Source organism: Tripterygium wilfordii, chromosome 21, assembly GCF_013401445.1.
Source record: "Tripterygium wilfordii isolate XIE 37 chromosome 21, ASM1340144v1, whole genome shotgun sequence".
NCBI classification, from domain to species: domain Eukaryota; kingdom Viridiplantae; phylum Streptophyta; class Magnoliopsida; order Celastrales; family Celastraceae; genus Tripterygium; species Tripterygium wilfordii.
Window position 1 is genome coordinate 13,265,913 of NC_052252.1, and position 21,350 is coordinate 13,287,262.

The 21,350-nt window shown below is 35.2% G+C and overlaps 2 protein-coding genes across 3 annotated transcripts; one reads left to right on the forward strand and one right to left on the reverse strand.

The window, feature by feature from the left end:
• The first annotated feature begins 3,402 nt into the window (after window positions 1-3,402).
• On the forward strand, window positions 3,403-6,944 carry LOC119988635. 2 transcript variants are annotated; one of them, XM_038833745.1, is made up of 5 exons: window positions 3,403-3,828; window positions 4,702-4,751; window positions 5,019-5,096; window positions 5,361-5,997; window positions 6,102-6,944. In XM_038833745.1, exons 1-5 carry the CDS (start codon window positions 3,682-3,684, stop codon window positions 6,630-6,632), a joined length of 1,443 nt encoding a protein of 480 aa, XP_038689673.1. In that variant the 5' UTR covers window positions 3,403-3,681; the 3' UTR covers window positions 6,633-6,944. The 2 variants fall into 2 exon arrangements, with proteins under 2 accessions (XP_038689673.1, XP_038689674.1); XM_038833746.1 differs by having other exon boundaries at window positions 3,785-3,828; window positions 4,702-4,778.
• Window positions 6,945-12,865: 5,921 nt separating this feature from the next.
• On the reverse strand, window positions 12,866-16,551 carry LOC119987947 (protein FAR1-RELATED SEQUENCE 9-like). Its single transcript, XM_038832854.1, has 6 exons — window positions 16,406-16,551; window positions 15,563-15,859; window positions 13,712-15,449; window positions 13,518-13,613; window positions 13,353-13,403; window positions 12,866-13,003 (listed from the first exon to the last, which is right to left on the reverse strand). The coding sequence occupies exons 1-6, from the start codon at window positions 16,549-16,551 to the stop codon at window positions 12,866-12,868; spliced, it is 2,466 nt and encodes an 821-aa protein (XP_038688782.1).
• Window positions 16,552-21,350: the final 4,799 nt, after the last annotated feature.

A 21,350-nucleotide genomic window follows, 5' to 3' on the forward strand; every position in this document is an offset into this window, starting at 1 on the left:
GTGCAAATTGGGATGAAGACTTCAGACTTGTGAAAGACCCAAGACTTGTTGGGATCAAATCCCACTTTTGCTTTGTGAATCTGTGATCGAAAGGGAATTCTTAATTACTTAATAGAAAGGTTCAATCATACTGTTTTCCATGATTTCTAAGAGAGATGCAAATTTGAGACCTATGCCATCAAATTTGAATTGAATCATCAAAAGGCAAAGGCAGCCTAGTTGGAGCACATTCTTCGTTCAATGGCAATATGGCATCGTCTCGAAGGACAAACTTGTCAAATCTCGGAAATCATATATTTCAAAAATTAAAAAAAAAAAGGATGTTACACACTTATGCATATTTTAAAAAAAATGTTATTTTCTACTATTTCAAATGTTATTGTAAATGAGCTGTTTGGTTATAAAGTAGCATTTATGTTATATATGTTATATGAAATGTTCTGTCAAATGGAGCTATTGAGATTTTTTTTATATGGGGATACATCTCCATCTCTTTTGGTACAAAAAATGATTAATAGACATCTTGTCTTAAAAAGAATTGAAGGACATAAAAAAAATGAACCTTATTTTTAAAAGGGTTAATTAGCAATGTCTTTCAAAATAAACTTTTATTCCAATAGCTCAACTCTAAATTTTTTCAATGCATAAAATTCAGATAAGATTTATCCCATTAATGATAATTATTTAAAATATATTTTTATTCACTAAAATACCCTCAACCCTTGTTTTATTTTTAAATGTCAACAATCAAATATCTTTTTTGACGTCAGTGTGATCGGACAGTCATAACTCACTTGTTTGAACTTCGATTGAGACAATTTTTATGACGTTAAAGAAGACTTGAAGACTCAAAAATTGTTTCTAATACATTTTTGGAGATTTGAATATTTTAAAGGTTAAATCGAGGCTCAAAATTTACGCATCAGAGTTGTATTTCTGACATTAGTGTGTTCAAATAGCTATATAACTCACTCGTTTAAACTTAGATTGAGATGATTATTGTGGCGTTCGAAATAATACTCTAAGAACCACAAAATTATGTTTAATACATATTTGGAGATTTAAACATTTTTAGAGGTCAAATTGAGGCTTGAAGTTTGCGTACCGAAATTGTATTTCTCACGTCAATGTGTTCGGATAGCCATAACTTACTCGTCTAAGTTTTGATTTAGACGATTTTTAAGGCGTTTGAAAGAAGACTCTAAGACCCACAGAATTATATTCAATATATTTTTAGAGATTCGAACGTTTTAGAGACTAAATCAAGGCTCAAAGTTTATGCATAAAAGTTTTGAATTGTATAGACACAATTCTACATTAAATTTATTTGCATTATCTGTTGTGATTTTTTTGTTATGGTTTGTATATATTGAAATTTGTCTACATTATCTATTGTGGTTTTGTTAAGGTTAGTATTAAAATTTATATGCATTAAATTTATATGCGTTAGTTTATCTGCAATAATATATCTCCATTATCTGTGGTCCTTTTATTATATTTATTATATATTGAAATTTATTTGCACTAAAGATTAATTAGATGCACGAAAGATAAATTTTATACACTGCACCACAAATAAATTTCTCTGCACTAAATTTATATGCGGAATTTTTTCATCTCAGAAATATGTCGATGACGGATTTTAAAGAGTTTTTTTATGCTGATTTAGAATATTTAATTTTTTGAAAAATCCGTTGTGTATTTTGAGAAATAAATCTCATACAGTGAATTAGCAATCCGACGCTTTAGTCCACCCAGCAATCTCTCCAAATTACAATTAACTGAATTGATTTTAGTATTGAATTAATAATTATTAATTGAAAATACTACACAAAAATTCAATAATTAATATTAAATATAAAAATATATTTATATTATAGATATAAAAATATTTATGAAATATTTAATTTTTATCCGGAATTTCATTTAGATAAAAGTTAGAGGAATATACTCATGTCAGAATATATCGATAATGATGGATCTTATTTGAAATATTTTTCAAGTTGATCAAGATTTTTTTTTTCAAAATACGTCATATATTTTGAGATAAATTATTTTGAAGTTTTGTTTAATAGAAGAAAAAAAAAAGTCAAAACTGATGATGTCAAAGAAAATGAGGGAGAACTAAAATGAAAACAAGCTTTGTAATTTTATTAGGATAAATTTTATTCAGACCACATAAACTACTAAGTTTACACAATCTATTTTAACCCTATAAGTTTACATCCATATTTTATAAGTTTACACCAAATATTTGATGGATAATATAAACTACCATTCATTTGTAAAATTATGATTAACAAAGTGTTTAGTTTATACACACCCTCTAATATGCTAACCACTTAACTCACTTATCAAATCGACACTCACGTTCGATTTGAACTCCATATCTAAAGCTTATAAAAAAGAGAGCCATATATGAAAAATTATAGGTTTAGTATTTAAATATTTTGAGAGAATTGATGTGTAAACTTATAAGTTTCTAATTCAATATGTAAATACTATTTATATTTATTTTCAATAAAGAGTGTGTTTGTCATTCCAAAAAGGAATATATATGTAAATAAAAAATGGTGTAAACTTATGTTTCGTTTGTTTTACGGAAAATAGAATCTTGAAAAATGATACTTACATTTTTCAGCGTTTGTTTGATGGAAATTGATAAGATCAGGGAAAAAAAACTGACAACCGTCATGAAGAAATCACTCTAACCTAAGGAAAACAACATCACATTTTAAAGAGGGTATGTCATTTTCCAATCATCCTTCTTAGCTCTATCCATTGCTCCACATGACTGCAATCTTATGTGCTTATAATTAATATGCATGATATAATATTTTTTGCTCATTGATTCTAGAGTTCTAATATGTACCTTTAGGGTATGTAACTCTGTATCCATGATGTTGTAGCAATTTGTTTGTTTCTTTTAAATTTACGTTTTTCACCAAACAAACACCGAAAAATATTAACAACTTTTTTGTTCAAACACTAAAAATTAGTTATTTTTTCATGATAAGTTTTCATTTTTCTATAAGAAGTTGATTTTCATCGAAACAAATGGAGAAATAGTAGATTTTGTAGTGTAAATAAAATTTTTTTGTTATATTCTCATTAGTATTAATTTTTTCTAAATTACTGTTGTAACATGCCTTTCCAATTATGTTCTCATTGATAACTGCCCTCATTCTTAAAAAAAGGGAACATTATTTGGAAGATAGGCATGTCGTTTGATGACAATAAAGCTGCCTAAAAACAAAAGCCAACCCATTTCTAACATTAAATATCACCAACATCCAATCCCCCTCTAGCCATGTTTTGCTCATTTGAAGTTCCCATTTTTGTTGTATATATCTCCTCCTACACCTACGCCTACGCCTACGCCATTCCCTCTTATTTATTCTTATAATTATTATTTCTTTGAAAATAGAATATCTTCGACGCCGTGTCTCATGCAACGCTGCCCTTATTACCACCTTAAATCTTTTTCACAATTTCTATTTTTTTTTTTTTTGCGAAAAAGAGAGGAGGGAAAAAAAAAAGAAGCAATACCAAACGGAAAACCACCTTAACAAGCCAAAACCGATCTCTCTCTCACAAGAAGGGCAAAGGAGGAGCTAGAAAGAGGCGGTGCTGTTGGTGGTGGAGGGGTATTGATCGCGGAAGTACGAGTGGAGGGTGGAGATGGGGGCGGAGGTGATAAAGAGGTGGGACACGTGGGAGGAGTTGTTGTTGGGTGGGGCTGTTCTCCGCCACGGGACCCAGGACTGGGACGTTGTGGCCGCCGAGCTCCGTTCCCGAACCGTTTGCCCGTACACTTTCACACCGGAGGTTTTATTATTATTTTTTAATTATCCTAAATTTATTGATTTTTCCCACAATTATTTCTTGGAATCATTATTTATTTATCTCTTCTTTGTTAATCAATTGTGAATTGTTTTGTTCATCAATGTCATGTCTTCACTGGAAACAAACATTAAGGGGCATTAAATTCAAAAACAATTCATTGCTTATCGAAAAGAAAATAATAAAAAAAATTCATGGCATGTGTAGGGTTCAAAAATGGAAAGGTAAAATCAAATAATTAAAGAAGTCTTTTTTTTTTTGTTAATCAAGCCAATTAATTCATCCTTGACTTGGCTGGTTCTGAATGGGAATGCATTAACAAACTGGAAGACATGTACTTGTCAATGAAGTATTCTCCTCTGTACTGTTGTAGGTCAAGACTTGGGACAAATAACTGGTCAAGTCTTGAGCAACTTTCAGTATTTGAAAATGTATTAGCATCAGAGAGATTTTCATGATGTATTGTGCAATTATGAATTATCCTGGTTGTTCAGGAAAATATATGAAGAGAAGGTTACTAAAAGTTACTGGCTTCAATTATTAACTCTGCTTTGTTTTCTTTATGGAAATGATCATCCTTGAGCACTACTAAACTTCTGAAATGTGATTCCATGAGGAATAATGCGAATATGCGTTCAATTTTATCTGCTTTAAGGCCATACGTTAATCACTTCTTTCCTTTCGCTTTATAATTTGCAATCCATTCCCCTCTTCTTTTCTGTATAATCATAATTTCATGATGCTGAACTTTCCTCCGTTGCTAATCACTTCTTTACTTTTCTTTAAAGTTGATTTTACTGATTTACTTACATCTTCATTTGGTTCTTAACTAATTTTTAACGCTCAATAAAAATGCAGGTGTGTAAAGCCAAGTATGAAGGCTTGCAACGGCGCTTTTCTGGGCGCAAGTAAGTAGAGCTCTTGTTTTTGATTTGGTATGATACTGGCATTTTCAATTAATCAAATAGTAGAATGATAGTTTTTCTTTTTGTATATGATGAATAGCATAAAAACCAAACTTTAGCTCACCATGCTTCAGTAATTTCCCATGTTCCTTTCTTAACCCCATTTTCTTTCATTTTTTGTGTATGTTGTCCGAGGATTATATTACGATAAATCTAATGACATTCTATTTGTTTGTAAATTGTGATGTGTTTACCACTTTACCTTCTTAGATCCTGGTTTGAGGAGCTACGAAAGCAACGAATGGCAGAGTTGAGAGAAGCTTTGGAACAATCTGATGACTCAATTGGGTAAGTATTTTTCTTCATTTCTTGCCATCTTAGGATAACTGATTTGTTGCTTCCTCATCTATATTAAAACGAAAATGCTTTTGGTCTCTTCTTACGACATGAACTCATGTAGCCCTCAAGTAGCTTGTGCTAAAGCTCATGCTGTTACCAATGAGAAAACAATCCTTCCGATTTCTTTCGGTTCCAGATTCTAATAGAAAAATGAGTTTTGCAATTGAATATCATGCAGCTGTCTTTTGTTTTACTCGATAAATTAATTTCCAGGTCATTGGAAACAAAGCTTAAATCCCTGGAGGCTGAAAAGGGATACAATCATAAAGTCGATTATGATTCTAGCCAGACAATATCACTGGTACTGTTTCAGAAATCTGATGGAGTTGAATCTACGAGTAGAGAAGCTTCTAGGGATGAGCTATCTGTTGGTAGTTTCACTCAAGATACGCGGACAAATCTGTCACATAAATGTCAGATTCCAGCAGTGGTGTCACCCGAAGATTCAGAGACTAATCTTGAAAGTTCTCAGTTTTCCAAGCAAGGGAAAGTTTCAAGCATCGGAAAATTAGCAGAGAATGTAGGTAGTGTACAGGTAGGAGGGACTGTAAGAAAGAAAAGAGGGAGGAGAAAGAGGAAAGATTGCAGTAAGGAAGTCAAGGAAGGGAGTGTTGGAGAAAATGAACATTTAGTATCGGCTGATGTTGCTACTGAGTCCAGGTGTAAACAAAATTCAACTGGTCACTTTGGCCTGAATACAGGATCATCTAGTGCTCAAAATGCTGGATCATCCAGCATCGATCAAAAACTAGGTTCGGGCAAGGATAGTTTCCATGATCTTGTTGGGCTCTTTAATTCTATTGCAGAAAGTAAAGGTGCTTCCACTTTTCATCATAGGCTTGATGGGCAGGTATGTTGTTTCTTAGACTTGGATGTATTAGCAAAACAACACACGTTACAGTGATACAAGGATTCACCTCACATTTTGTGGTGTTGGATTTGTTTTTGGAACAGAAGAGACGAAGATACAAGATAATGATTCGACGTCACATGGATCTGGACACCATAAAATCAAGAATTGCCAGTCAGTCAATCTTCTCACGTAAGGAACTCTTCAGAGATCTGCTGCTTGTAGCCAACAATGCCTTGGTCTTTTACTCCAAGAACACGCGTGGTTACAAATCTGCGTTGCTCCTCAGAGAACTTGTACGCAAAACTATGCAACAGCAACTTGGGAACTACTGCTGCAAGGCTGCTGCTATTGTCCCACTCTCATTTGGACCTTCCATGCTTAATGCTCCGGTGAAACCCCGAAGTTCTCGCCCCGCTAAGCGTACTAGTAAGATGCCAGGAAAGTTTTCCAATGCCAATAACGTTGTTACTAAAGCTTCAAATGCTGGTAAAAAACTGACTTTAGCTAGTTCCCTTCAACCGGAAAACAGTGACAACTATCAAAGTGCATTGCCGGCCTCGAAAAGACGTAAAAGTGCCAGCCAACAACCACTTGATAGTCCAAACCCAACAGCAAAATGGAGAAAGAAGTAACTGATACTAGATAAGTTGTATATTCTCACCCTGTTTTCCTTTGTAAATCTCAAACCTCAGTTTCCGGTCAGACTCCTCACTTTCTCAATTAGGATGTTTTGCGGTACAAGATTATCATCGCAATTAGAGTTTGAAAATTTTCTCTCCTTTCCATCCCTCTCTCTCTCCCCTGTAAGTCTTTGTAGTGATGTTTTCCAAACTCTTCTCATTAGCAATGTATTTTAAGGCTGACTGAATTATGAGCAAGTAAAAAAAACTGAATAACAGCTCAATTTCTTGAGGAAAATTAGCAGTTTTAGTGGCTGATTCAATCCCTACTCTCTAATCTCTATCGTATAATGGGCCGTACAGGCGCACTAATTTTAGTGGCTGATTCAATATCTATTGAGTGGTCTTTACTTGCACCCCATTAATTTATAAATACACTTCAACTTTGGTCAATTGACCTTTGACCATCCATTTTTCTAGATATTGGATTATCATACCCCGTCCCAAATCAAACCTTAACGAACTGAAACTTGCGACATCCAATTCTTGATCTAAATTTCCCTGACGTCCTTTGTTCTTTGCCTAAGAAAACTTGTGTGGATTCCGTCGGAAATAACAAATCGATGATTACAACTTTTCTTTTAGGGACAACGGTGAGTGACATCGCTAACCACCATTCTTTTTGTCTTTTATTTTTTTTCCCTTTCTACGATTGTAAAAATCAACTATGAGATTGATATATTAAGAGCTTTGAATGATGTCGAACTTTGAAAATTGTATCACTTTAAAATCTCAAAAAAGTTCCTATTTTCGTAATTTTGGGAAGCCATTAGAAAAAATTGATACTGGGTTGTATTTCATAAATGCTTCAATTTTTGGTTATTTGGGATGTGATATATTAAGAGTTTTGAATGATGTCGAATTTTGAAAATTGTATCACTTTAAAATCTTAAAAAAGTTCCTATTTTCGTAATTTTGGGAAGCCATTAGAAAAAATTGATACTGGGGTGTATTTCATAAATATGTTACTTTTTGGTTATTTGGAGTGTGCTTAGTTATTTTTGAATTTCTATGAGATGTAGATGTACTAGGGTGTAGTTATAAAAAAAAATGGAGGGTAAATAAAGCTCACTTACCGACTCTTTGGTCTCTATTGCAGAATGGGCCGTACAGGTCAAGTGAGCCTTCTGGCATCAATGACAGGACAGAGACTTTACTAACATTTTATGGGCTGAATTGTGGTAAACTGATGCAGGCTCAATTTGGGCTAGGCTTGGCTTGGGCCTTGCATCTTTAATCTAAGGTTTATCCGATTTTTTTCACATCACTAACTAAGTAGAGGTGTACCCGGGTCGGGTTCTGGGTTATCCGACCCGGTAAAGATTATCGAATTTTTGGGTTTTTGGGTTAACAGGTTCGGGTCCCGGGTTACCTGGTAATCTTCAACAAGCCCATCTACAGCCCATTTTACAAAAATAAAAAATAAAAAATCAATGTGTGCCTTTCTAGGTAAAGGTTTTTACTTTGTCAATGGTTTATCTTCATCAAACCCACTAGGCCCCCATTCAACTGTCTCGTTCTCTCTCCTCTCTCCTCTCTCCTCTCTCCTCTTTCTCTCTTTATTTAAGAATTTGATTGTTAATTGTTTGATCATTTTAGATCTAGCCATTTCTTGTTGCGACACCAAGAGTGTGTTTGGATTGAGGGAGGGGAGGGGAGGGGAGAGAAATGGAGTTTTCTTCCAATTCCATTGTTTGGATAGATTATAAAAAATTGAGGGGAGAGATTTGAGGGGATTTGGGAGGAAGATTTCATTAAATTTTTGTCAAAATTCTTTCCTCCCAAAATGGAGTCATTTGGAGGGAAGAGATTACTAATTAAGTTACTTATAAGTTTAAAACCTATTTTACTCTTGAACATAATACTTAAACATAAAAAATAAGGATAAACTAGTAAATTAAACTACTTTTCTTTCATTTCTTTTTTTTTATCTATCCAAACATGAGAAAGGGAAATGTATTTTCCCTTCCATTCTCTTCCCTTCTCTTCCTTCCCTTTCCCTTCCATTGCCTTCCTCCCAAATCCCTCAATCCAAACACACTCCAAGTGTCCTCTTTCTCTCTTTACCGCGAGTCCCTCCGGTGGTGCTCCAACTTTGATTGCAAGTTATTTGGTTTCCCTTTGTTTCACGGAGAATTTTTTCTTTGTCTTTCGTGTTCGACGACAAATCTGAGATTTTTATCAACCTATCTTTGACGATTTGAGCTCACTATACGTGAGTTCCAATCCCTTTGTTGCTCTCGACAAGTCGTCTCTGTCAAGTCGATCTATGTTTAGCGAAACCTAGTGAGTCTTCGTCTAATTCCACGGTGGTTACGGCTTCATCTTTGTTCAGCGAAACCCAGTGATCCATCTCTGTTCGTTGTCCACGATTGTCATTGGAATCTGATGACTTGTCTTTATGTTGGCGTGCATTGTTCGTGTAGCATCGTGATTTTACTTTTTTTTATCGGGTTATCAGGTCACCCGATAACCCGAAAATCACAAAAATATAGACTTGATACCTAAACTTGTTATGTATTTTTTGGGTCGGGTTTGACCCGAACCGATAAAATTGATTTCAGGCTTGTCCGATAAACACCGGGTTGGGCTGGGTTTTAAAGCCTAGTGTACACCCTTATCACTAACTTAGAAGTTGAATATTCTTTTTTTTTTTTTGAAAATGGGGAAACCCAAACATTTCATTCCATGATAACAATCGTTAAACCTAGCGCCACGAAAATAGCCTAGGAATTTAAAAACGCTGGACAACACTAGATTACACTATGAAATTACTAATATCGGACAATGGGAAATTACAAACATCGGACAACGGGAAAACAAAAAATTATAACATATTACATCGGAATATACCGGACTACAAACTACATCAGAATATAACCGAGTAAACTAAACAACCAAAACCATAAAGAAACAACTTCAACAAGACATATCTGGAAATTAGAGCAATCCTCCAAATAGATCTAGAAGTAGATCTAAATCTAGGTCCAGATCTATTGAAAATCATGCCCATATATGCTTGAACTTGTTGCTTGAAGTCTAGAACGTGTTGATGAATTGTCGATTATACACCGCTCTTAAAATCAAGTCACTTCCAAATTGAGATCCAGGAAAAAATCCGCCATATGCGCATATTATTGAAATAAAAAATTAAGAAAAGCATTAAGAAAAATAACTTAGAAGTTGAATATGACACACCGGGTTCTATATACTGTTATTCTCTAACCTATATATGTAATGGGTCCTTGCTTACCAAAGTTCCCAACAACCATGCTTCCATGGCAAGTTTTGAAACAAAATCCAGGACTACCGCAGACCCATATCCTATTCTTTCTACGGCCACCCCGTCCTTTTTTAATTTTTTTGGTGGGTTTTGGTCATAACATGCACACCTAAACCTAAACACTTTGGAACCAAACATAACCTACACCATCTACATTAATTAGAAAAGTAAAATAAATATGAGAGAGAGAGAGAGTGTCTTGTGGTTCTGTGTTGCAACTTTATTTGTTTAATTAAAGGTCCACAACCACAAATCCGAGTCATAGACTCAATAGTATGATGATAATGGAAGGCACTAAGTGTTGGTACGTGTTGCCTTTTTTTTGGACCATACATAAACTTGCATGGGATCGCTACATTTTGTCTGCCAGGTGTTGTCCAATGCGTGACGGGCGCGGCCCATTGTTCAATAAAACTTTTACCTAATAGAGATTAGAGTGTGAGTAATCACTAATTATTATACTCTAATCTTACATGTGGCGTATTAATGAAGCATAATTACAGTTCCCATGAATAATGTGATACCACTCAACTATCTGTCTGGCTGTGACATTTGAATTTTCAAAATTTGTGTCCACGCTGTCAATGAAAATACGATTTGTATGGTTAGAAAATTATACAATAATATTTACGCCAATTGGTGTTTATCTTAATTTTTGAGCCACATGAATATTAGTTGGATAGAACCCTACCATGGCATGATGGACATTAGGCTAGGGACAAAATATTTAGATTTTTTTTTATCAGGACAAAATATTTAGATTTGGCTACTTCACAATACATGTATGCCACTGTCAATATCAAACACTGACTCATTTGATTGGGGCTTGTTTTGAAAAGCTCAAAGCCAGTGATGTGAGACTCACATAGCATGAAGCTTATATAGGCTCATAAATGACGGACCCACAAATCTAAAATCTTCACCCAAATAAATAATAAGAACTAAAAAGGAAAGGTTGTTGGGCCTTTTTTCATTGATCGTCCTAGGCAAATCTGTGGTCCTCTCATGGAGCAATGAGTCAAATGGGAGATCCCATTGTGCTTCTTCGGATGAATGGTCTATGCATGCCTTTTCTGAACTCATGGCCACATCTCATAGAGAAAGATGGTCCATTGAAAATGAGTCTGTTGCCTTCAATCGTGGTGGCATATCTAGGTCAAATAGCCGAATCCTATCAAAGCTGGCCATCTTGATAGTGCAAAGAAGGTGTTCCACGAAATGTCAAAGCGAGATATTGCCTCATGGAATGCGTTGATAGCTAGGGTGTATTCTTTTTTTTCAAAAAACATAAAAGGGGTATATTCAGACCAGATTAAATTTTAATGAAGTTTCTTAGTTTTGGGATGTGAATGAGAATATGTAGAGTGCAACTAGCCCTCACCATTCTTGTCATATCTAAAAATACATGCATTTCTACTCACCAGCACCATAAATTTTTGAAATTTTTTTTTCACACATCATATATATTATTATTATTAATTGATACACACTTATACAACAGAGCAAATATTGATTGTTACACACTCATACATGATGATAAGTGATTTAAGCACAACTTAAATGATCGTCTTTTGTTATCTTGAACAATTTTAATTTTAATTTGTGATGTGTAATTTAATGGCTATATACATAATTACTTATTTTCGATCACTTTTTAGTAAGTAGACTAAAAAACTATGGTGAAATGAGGTACAATACAATTTAGTGTTTGGATGTACAAAAAAATGTGGTGTGTGGCATAAATTTATTCATATATCAAATTAGATAAATTTATTTATACATCAAGTTTATTATATGGCATTTGATAATCATTTTATATTACATGTTGCATCAATTTTATATTTATCCATATATCAAGTTAGATAAATTTATTGACTATCTTCTTGTTTGATCTAAGTAATTAAGATTTAGGAATTTCTAGTTCACAAATTCGCATTTCCCTATCTAATATTTCATGTAATTCATTGACTATCTTCTTGTTTAATCTAATTAATTAAGATTTATGAATTTATAGTCCACAAATTCACATTTAGGAGAGCTTCGCAGTGACTTAAATTTTTTTTTCCTCCAACTCTCTAAACCCATTGTCACAAACTCATCAATCATGGAACCACGCCCCCACACCCATTTCACCAAATAGCAAAAACACGGGTTCCCAGGGTCTGCTGTAGAAATATTACAGTAGCCCACAGCCCCACACTGTAAAATGAATCAAGGGTCAAATTTTGTCTAAAGTAATCCAATGACTCATATTTTAAAAGTCTAAAAATAAGATATTTCTTTTTCTCTCTCTTCCCAATTCTCACACATAGAGTTCTCTCTTTCATCACGGTTCTCTCCCTTTCATCATCGACGGACAGAGGAAGAGTCGAAGATCCCTCCTTCTCCCTCATCAAAATGACTTGTGTCAAGCAAACCAAGCGAAATCGACAAGGAAATCGAGGAGAAAAGGCGATCTTCTACATCATATTCGTCTCCCTCTCAATCTCTTCGTGCAGTGGTGGGGGACTGCCATGAGAGTGATGGTGGCCTTCCAAATCATCTTCGTCTCCCTCGATCTTTTGGCCCTTTGCATCATCTTCTTATGAGATTGATTTAGTTTATGGGGTTGATTTGATTTCTAGGTTTGATTTTGTTTAATTTGTTTCTAGGATTGATTTGATTTCTGAGTTTTGATTTTGTTTCTAGGTTTGCGAACATGGAGTAATTGGGGGTTAAACTGTATTTGATTTCTAGATAATTTTCCATTTATACTAAACTGTATGTAGGATTGATTTTAACAATGAATTTCCTTTTGTTGGTGAATACTATAATTTCCTGTAGTTTGTTCAATTTCCTGGCTAAACAGAACTTACGAGCATCCGGATAAGACTTTGCATTGGGTTGAGTTTTTCAAGCTTAGTCACTTTTTCAGCACAAAATTCTCAAGACATGGATTGCCAGCACAAGTATGCCCAGGTTCGAATTCAAGCAAATATTCCAATGCAGTTAGCACGGCAGTCCAAATAGAGTAGTTTGTCAACTTATCATATATTTTACACTGCTTTAGAGTCAGAAATCTAAATAATATTGTGAATATGCTCCATTGCTTCTCTTAGCTTACCAAAACTTCCATGTAAAGATATCATGGCCAAATAATGTTCAGAAGCTGGAAAATTTTGATATGCATTGGTGATGCTACAAAGGAAATTGCTTCCCCTCAGATAAACTATTTGCTTCCACTATCTAGTGAAATAGCAAGTACTGATCAAATTATCCAACAAAAGTTAATTACAAGATGAATTGAGTGATTGATATAAAAAGATTGAAGCAAGTAAGCAACATTTACATATAAATTAGTAATAAAATCTTTAATTTGACATCGAAACCATCTTCCATTTTTGACAAACCACTTCCACATGAATGCCACTTTGAATTTGCATTGCTACTCCTACAAGAAACTATAATAAAGAAGAGCATACATTAGAGCTACAAAGACATACAAATCAGTAAATTAAATTTTAAAAAATACTACAAGAACATAATACATGTTCATATATGGATAATAAACTTACCAAATCAATATTGATAAAAAGGGGGAGGTGTAGTGTAGATGCAAGGAGTGATAGAAACTCTTGTCCAGGTTCAATATTGAGATAAAAAAATGACACCTGCCAAATCATAAAATTAAGCACAAAAATATTACCTGAAAACTCATTTACACATTGTAGAGTCTGTTTTGTTTAAATTATAAAAACATTTTTTTTACCTGAGAAGCTTGAGAGAACTCATTTGGTTGTGAAGTTGTTACCAATTCGCTTGTAGCCAAATTACTTGAAGAAGATTTTTTACCCTTTCCTTGACGCTTCTCGTATGGTGGTTTCAATCTTCTAGTTCGTCTTTGTCCTTCTCGCTTCTTAAGTCCCTTCATATTTCCTATCAAACGGCCAAATTGTTTGATGCGTTCGTGTTTAGCTTCACTCTCATATTTCACTTCAAAATTATATATTTTCTTACCAAATTCTTCAATCATTGCCTCCATTTCCTCTCGAAGATCATTGTTCTCAGCAACTTGATATGTCAACCGTAAAAGTTTAGATTGAAGCCTTCGAGCCCATTGTTTACTATCTTCTTTGATAGTTGGCTTGCATTCATTCAAAATACTTGAACTTTTAACTCCTGTTGTCCATCTACTCAAGATAAATCTTTCTGGAATTTTTGTTATGTCAAGCCTAATGAATACTTTCAAAATATGACAGCACAAAATCCCTTGAGAGTCAAATTTCATACAACTACATGTCATAGAGTCATTGGTTGATCCACAAACAACTTTAAACATCTTCTCAGAACCATGAATAAAATCAATATATTCATCTGTGCTTTCACCATTTTCTATTGGCTTTATTATAGCCATCAATGCAAGATTAAATTCAGTCTTAAAAAGATTAAAAATTGAAGGTGTGTACCTTTGTGATGCATGCCGCAATAAAAGAGATCCACTTAATCCCAATGGGGGCACCCTTTGCCTAGCAAAAAATTCATATTTCAACTCCTTGTGCCGCTTTTCCTCCACCACTCTATCAAATTGTTTAAAGAACTCACTGATATTCAAATTACACTTCAAATAATTTTTCAGGTCTTTATTCAAGCATTCACTTAGTTGTGTACTTCTAATTCCCAAAGTAAAGGCATGTTTCATGAAGCATTTTGCCCACTTTTCCTTTAAGTTATATATGCGACTCAGCCAATCATTCCCTTTCAAGTTATGCACTTCAAGCATTTTTTGCCACTGTTCTTCAAATTTTGGCTCATCAATATATTCAAACATGCACTTCTTGAAGTCAATAAAGAAATTAGATTCTTCCTTCATTCTACAACCCAAATGTTTGATGCCATTTTGCATCATATGCCATGTGCACAAGCCATGATATGTTTCCTTCATAACCACATTCAATGCATTTGCCATAGCGGCATCTTGATCCGTAAAAATCGTTCTAGGTTTTTTACCACCATGCGCATCTAGAAAAGTATTAAAAAGCCACACAAATGACTCTATTGTTTCATCATACAATAATGCAGCTCCAAATATTACCATCTCTCTATGATGGTTGAAACCGGTGAAAACACCTAAAGGCCTCAACTCCTTATTTGTTCCATACGTGGTGTCAAATGTTATAACATCACCAAATGCTACATAATCAACAATCATTCTCGCATCAGCCCAAAAGATATTAGTAACCAAATCATCACAATCAAGTTGCTGAGAATAATAAAATGTTGAATCTTTCTTCTTTCGATCATCAAAGTAGTATAAAATGCAGCCAAGATCACCTAAAATCATGTCTCGCTTTCTCTTAGACCTCAGGTAAGTAGTTTGATCTTCCATTATGTACCCAAGATTGATCCTACCTCCTGCTTCCACACACATTAACTCATGAGTCGCCTTCGGGGTGAGACCAGAATCACGTGCCAATTCAATTGCTAAAGCATCAGATTTAGAAGTTTGCCTATTTGATCTCAATATAAAACATGTTTCACTAGGTTCAAGCTCATATTATGCTGACCCACAAATGACTTTATCTTATATTTTTCACTATTTTTGTCTAATTTAACAACCAACTTTACTTTGCAATCAATCCTTGTTTCCCATCGATGCACATCACATACATTCCGCTTATCATTTTCCCGTTGACCCTCTTTACAACATTCAAATGCAGCACTTGTAGCTACCTTATCTTTTGCTCTCCTATTAACATAATCCTTACAAACACCAAACCCCATTTTTTGTCCATACATGAACCACAACTCCCATGTATCATCAACTGTATTAAGCTCCATTCCAATTTGGGGAATCATATTCAATTCGACATCTTTATTTATAGAAGCATCCTCAAGACCATTCTCCAAACAATCCATACTACAATAATAACAAAAAATTGGGTAAAACAAATGCAACCAAAATATTTGCTAAAAACAAAAACAATTTTAGAACATATATGAGCAAATAAGAAAGGTCGTTGTTGTGGTTATGAACCTGAAAATTAATAACAGAGACTCTGTTCCAGTAGATTGAATCAATATCGCGGCAACGAGAGGTGATTAATGCTAAAAACCGATATTGCAATTTCTTAGCAATTTCGTTTGAGATGGGAATGCTAAAACATCTCACATTCGTACAGAGAGAATATAGAGAGTTATTAAAGAGGGAAGTGAAAATATTTTTCCGGTTTTTTTTCTCATTATATTTGAAGAGGGGAAAAAAACGTTCTATTTATTTTTTGGGGCTTTAAAGAGAGAGAGTCTAAAAATATCCCTAATTACTCCATGTTTGCAAAATCCATAGATCAACCAATTTTGCAGAGACTGATTTGGTATCTTTCAAGAAATTCAAAAAAAACTTTGACAAGAAAATAAAAGAGAGAGAGGTATTACTGAGATCGAAACAAGATCACCTCCCCCTTACATCATGCTTTGGAAGGCCACCATCACTCTCATGGCAGTCCCCCACCACTGCACGAAGAGATTGAGGGAGACGAATATGATGTAGAAGATCGCATTTTCTCCTCGATTTCCTTGTCGATTTCGCTTGGTTTCCTTGGCACGAGTCATTTCGATGAGGGAGAAGGAGGAATCTTCGACTCTTCCTCTGTCCGTCAATGATGAAAGGGAGAAAGGGAGAGAACCGTGATGAAAGAGAGAACTCTGTGTGTGAGAATTGGGAAGAGAGAGAAAAAGAAATATCTTATTTTTAAACTTTTAAAATATGAGCCATTGGATTACTTTAGACAAAATCTGACCCTTGATTCATTTTACAGTATGGGCTACTGTAATATTTGATGCAGGCATGCAACCTTTAACCATTAATGATGCAGCTTATAATCATTAATGAAATATTTGTGGTTGGAGAAGTTATTCTTTATTTTTGGTTCATTAGGTCTCTTTGGTTAATGTAATCTCTTAGAGTCATGTGTTGGGCATCTAAGTTCATCCTAAGATTTTGTGCTGGCAGCTTGACATTCAAGGGTCAGTTTTTGACTCTTTGACTATAGTTCTTTCTCGCACAAAGGCCATGTTGTTCTGTTTGTCCAATTCGGCTGAGTAAATCTCATAGCATTCATCAATGTGGCCCTTTGTCGCAGCCTGTTTCTTACTTTGGATAGAACAAAAGAGGCCAAAAAGATCAGCTTCAAGTTTGACGATCTGTGCCACGAAGAGATCCATATGACCCTAAATCGCGTCCTTTTGCACCTTTTCCACATCGGCCGCGACTTTCAGCTCCACAAGATCTGCTCAAAGCCTAGTAAGATTGACATTCTTTCTATCTAGCTCAACCTTAGCTTCCTCCAAGGGCTTGGTAGACAGTAGCTGCCTGCACTCAAGATGGGCAAGATGCTCGTTGAGCTCATACATGATTTGGACACTATAAGGAAAAACAAGGAAAAAGTTAGAAAAAATAAGTAAAATAAAATATAATCTCTGACAATTCAAAAAACATACTTGCAGTAAGTACCTCGCCGCGGCCTCATGAGCTCAGCCCCAGGAGCCCTTTCCCAACGCATCATATCATTAAGAAGTGATGTGAATTCCAATGGAGAATGGTCAACCACTTCTTCCCTGATAGATGACGATCCTGTAAAAGGATTTCCAGTCACATATGGCTAAATTTAGAGGAATACGAGTCAGATCCCCTAGTGAGGTCCTGACCTAGACCCTTGCGACTGCCTATTTTTTCTTCCTCAAAGCATCTTCAGAAGGACCTTTGTCTCTGACCCTCTTCTCGGCTTGGGAAGGAATGTTGGTAGAATGTGGTCGATGTGGATAATCAGACTTGGAGCTGAAAGCCTTGAGAGGTCGAGCCATCGAAGTGGAAGAAGAACCTGTGACAGTGAGATCAACCTGGATTAGGAAAAATAGAGTACCAAAAAATAATAAAAATATATAAAAATATGATAATACATGCAATGATGACACACACTAGATTCTTCAAGAAGATTGTAGTTGATGATGGGAAGATCAACTGAATTAATGTCAACACATTTTAGCCAACTTTCAAGGCTTGAAGATGTGCAAGGAACCCAAGAACTACTGATCTCACGGCTTGACTAGGATGAAATATGTGGATGACAGTATTAGCTATGTTAAAATGATTGAAAAATGTTGTGGCTCAAACCTTATTTACCTCCAAAGGTAAATTGAAAAAGTTGTTCCTAAAGCCTTATACTCTAGGATCACCAAGGCCGATTGGCCAAAATGAGCAATATCCACCTCTCCTAAGTACTTATAAAATTCAATCAGCGTCGGGTATGAACCATGCTCTCTGATTTTTTCTAGATAGAACTCACATCCGAAAGGGAGTAATCCATGATTAGAATAGGCCGAAACCTCTATCCTAAGAGGAGTAGAGAATAACTTGAGAGGGAAGAGATGGCCGACTTGGTACAATACCCTGACCACAAAAAAGTCTTTGAACTTTTTTCATCTTTTCAGGGAATGAACTCCCAACCTTAATCTTGGATAAAGAAGAACTCCTCCTCCAGGGATCTGGGGGCTCTCAAATTCTCAAAGAATTCAGTGTCTAAAATCAGTATCCAATGGAGGTAAAGTTGCCACATCATTTCAATCCAATGATCATAATTTATTGACACATAGTTTTTTTTGTCTTATTAATGCTCGTTTATTTCTATCAAAGATCCTCTAGTGCTTTTCTCCCTAAACATGCCGGAGATTAGGAGTAGATCTCACCTGCTATCTTTGATTGGGTTGCTCTAGGGAAGACGCTTCACCGTCGTAAGCTGTTGCTCCATCAAATTTCCCAAGCAGATCATGAATCTTCAGATGCTTTGGAATCTGAGGATCATAGCCCGAACAGAGGGGATTTTTTTTGAAGAAGGTAATAGAGAATTAGAAAGAGGGTTCTTTGTCGAGATTGTTGTGGCCATTAAATTCTCTCACAAATGGAGCAAGGGAAATGGGGAATACCCATATTTCGTCCAAGCCTCATTAAATGAAATTGCAGAACTTGGGCAATATTTTAGTTCCAATATTTTAAAACAAAAAAAAACTAGTACTTTACCACAAATACGTGGTAAATTTTCTTACATTGGATATTAATTTTAGACTCTCAAATTCTCAAATCCCCAAAATCCCTCCTCCAATGTTTAGACGAGTAAGGCAAACAGTGTATAAGAGGCTAAGAATTCTCAAGTTGAAAAAGGTGGCACTTGCCTTTAGTGCTACTCTTCTTAAAACCTATATAGGTCAATCGGCTCAAGACGAAACCCGAGATTCCTATTTAAAATATATATCCCATTCAATATCCAAAAGAGGTTGGAGTTACATTGATGGGGCACGAGTTAAGATAACCTCAGTGCCCCTTTGAATAATTTAGATAAGGGGAACCTAACTCCCCCTCCATGATGATGATCAAGGGAAACTTCACCCATCCATCTTTAAATTCACCCTCGTATGGGGGTCTAACCTCGCATTGGACGAGAAAGTCATACTAGCAGGCCCACAATAAGAGTGCCTCAATATCGTTGATATGCCTGAGAACAACCCCATTCACGAAGGTTGAGATAGAAAATACAAGTCTAAGTAAGAAACTTACGAGAGAAAGTGACCGGAACAAGCAAACACCAAAGATGAACACATGGATGACCTTTGACGGTGAAAGTGGAACTAAGGAAGGGAGAAAGGAGGTGGAACTCTCTCCTATTTATATGGAAGAGAGATTAAAACACTAAGGAGCATACGTCAATAGATCCTGAGGGCACCCAAACTTCAGATCTGACAGTTCAAACGACAACACTAGTCTTCAAGGAGCACAATTATGACCCATTTGAATTAAGGGTTGGCCGTTGCATGCCTAATTTAGAAGGGATGGGCTTGGACAAGACACGTGTCATCCCTATAGTTGGATAGACCCAAATCTTGAGATCAATACTTGGCCAGGACAATTTTGGACCATGATTGGGGGCAATTATAGAGGAATAAAATTGTATGAGTTAAGTTCAATCAAGGGACTTTTAACAACCGAAACGTGTCACACGAGGATAGAATCAATGGATTGGATAATTATGAAGATCACAAAATTAAGGCGTGCAATTGGCCACTCCGGTTGATCTTCCTGATTTAGTGACTTATTTCTTTCCATTAAATCATTAGAACCAATTACTCTTCTAAATCATGAAAGATCTTCAAGATCTTAATAATGACACTATATAAACCCGAAGAAAAGAGATGGTAAGGGATGAATTTTTTGACTACTAATTGATACTACTTGAGATAAGAGCCCGACTTGAGCATTAGAGCGTTATCGGCCACCACCACCACGATTGTCGGACCCGCTAACCTTGTCTTATTTCAGGTATCCAAATATCAAATCAGGGGCTGAACGATCCTCGTGCCCATTTTCATCAGATCGGCCCAAAAAGGTAGAATTTGTATACCATAATATGTATGATTTTAACCATTAGATAATATTTTCAAGTGTTGAAAGTGAAAAGAAAAGGATTATATGCTACGCATTCTGCAATCAAGGAATCAAATTTGGTATGTTTACCTTAAGTAATTTTTTTAAAAGGAAAAAAGAGATATGACAGATTCATAATGTTATGTACTTGTTATTTTTTATTTTTATACAAATTTAAAACTTGTTTCCTATGTCAAAATAGAGTAATTAGACACCTAGTTAATAATCCTATAAACTAAGAGTGATAACCACGACTTAATAGAACTTTTGGCCATTGAAAGATGATCATTGTTCCCACTTAGTCTCTCAATTTTATATTATTTCAACTCAATTATCTGAAGTTTGGATTTGTTTCAAATTCTTCACTCGGACATATTTCACCAAATTCGGTCAATCAAACACCACCTAACATGGCATGTTGACCGTTAAGTATCCGTTAAATGTGACAACGTGGCATAAGAGGGTAAATGGGTATAAGTGATTTTATGCGATTTTTTTTTGGTTTACCACTAATGGCATGGTGACACCATTAGCTTGGTCAGCAAAATCGTGATGCCATATCGTCACATTTAACAGATACTTAACAACCAACACGCCTTGTAGAATGTTTGATTGATCGGATTTGGTGAAATCTGCCAGTGATGAATTTGAAACAAATCTAAACTTCATATGACTGAGTTGAAACGATTTGAAATTGAGAGATTGAATTGGAACAAAGTTCATCTTTCAGTGATCAAAACTTCTATTAACTCGATTAACCACTATTCAATACCTTCTCGTATATGGTCAAATTAACGAGGCTAAAACAAGAGGCTGCCACTTGTATATTTGTAGAGCGGTTCGATTTGAGGACTTTGTTTTGATAGTCAAACCTATGCCTTTTGTCATCTTGAAGAAGTAGAATCGTAATCGACAATGCAAATGCAATACTAATTTT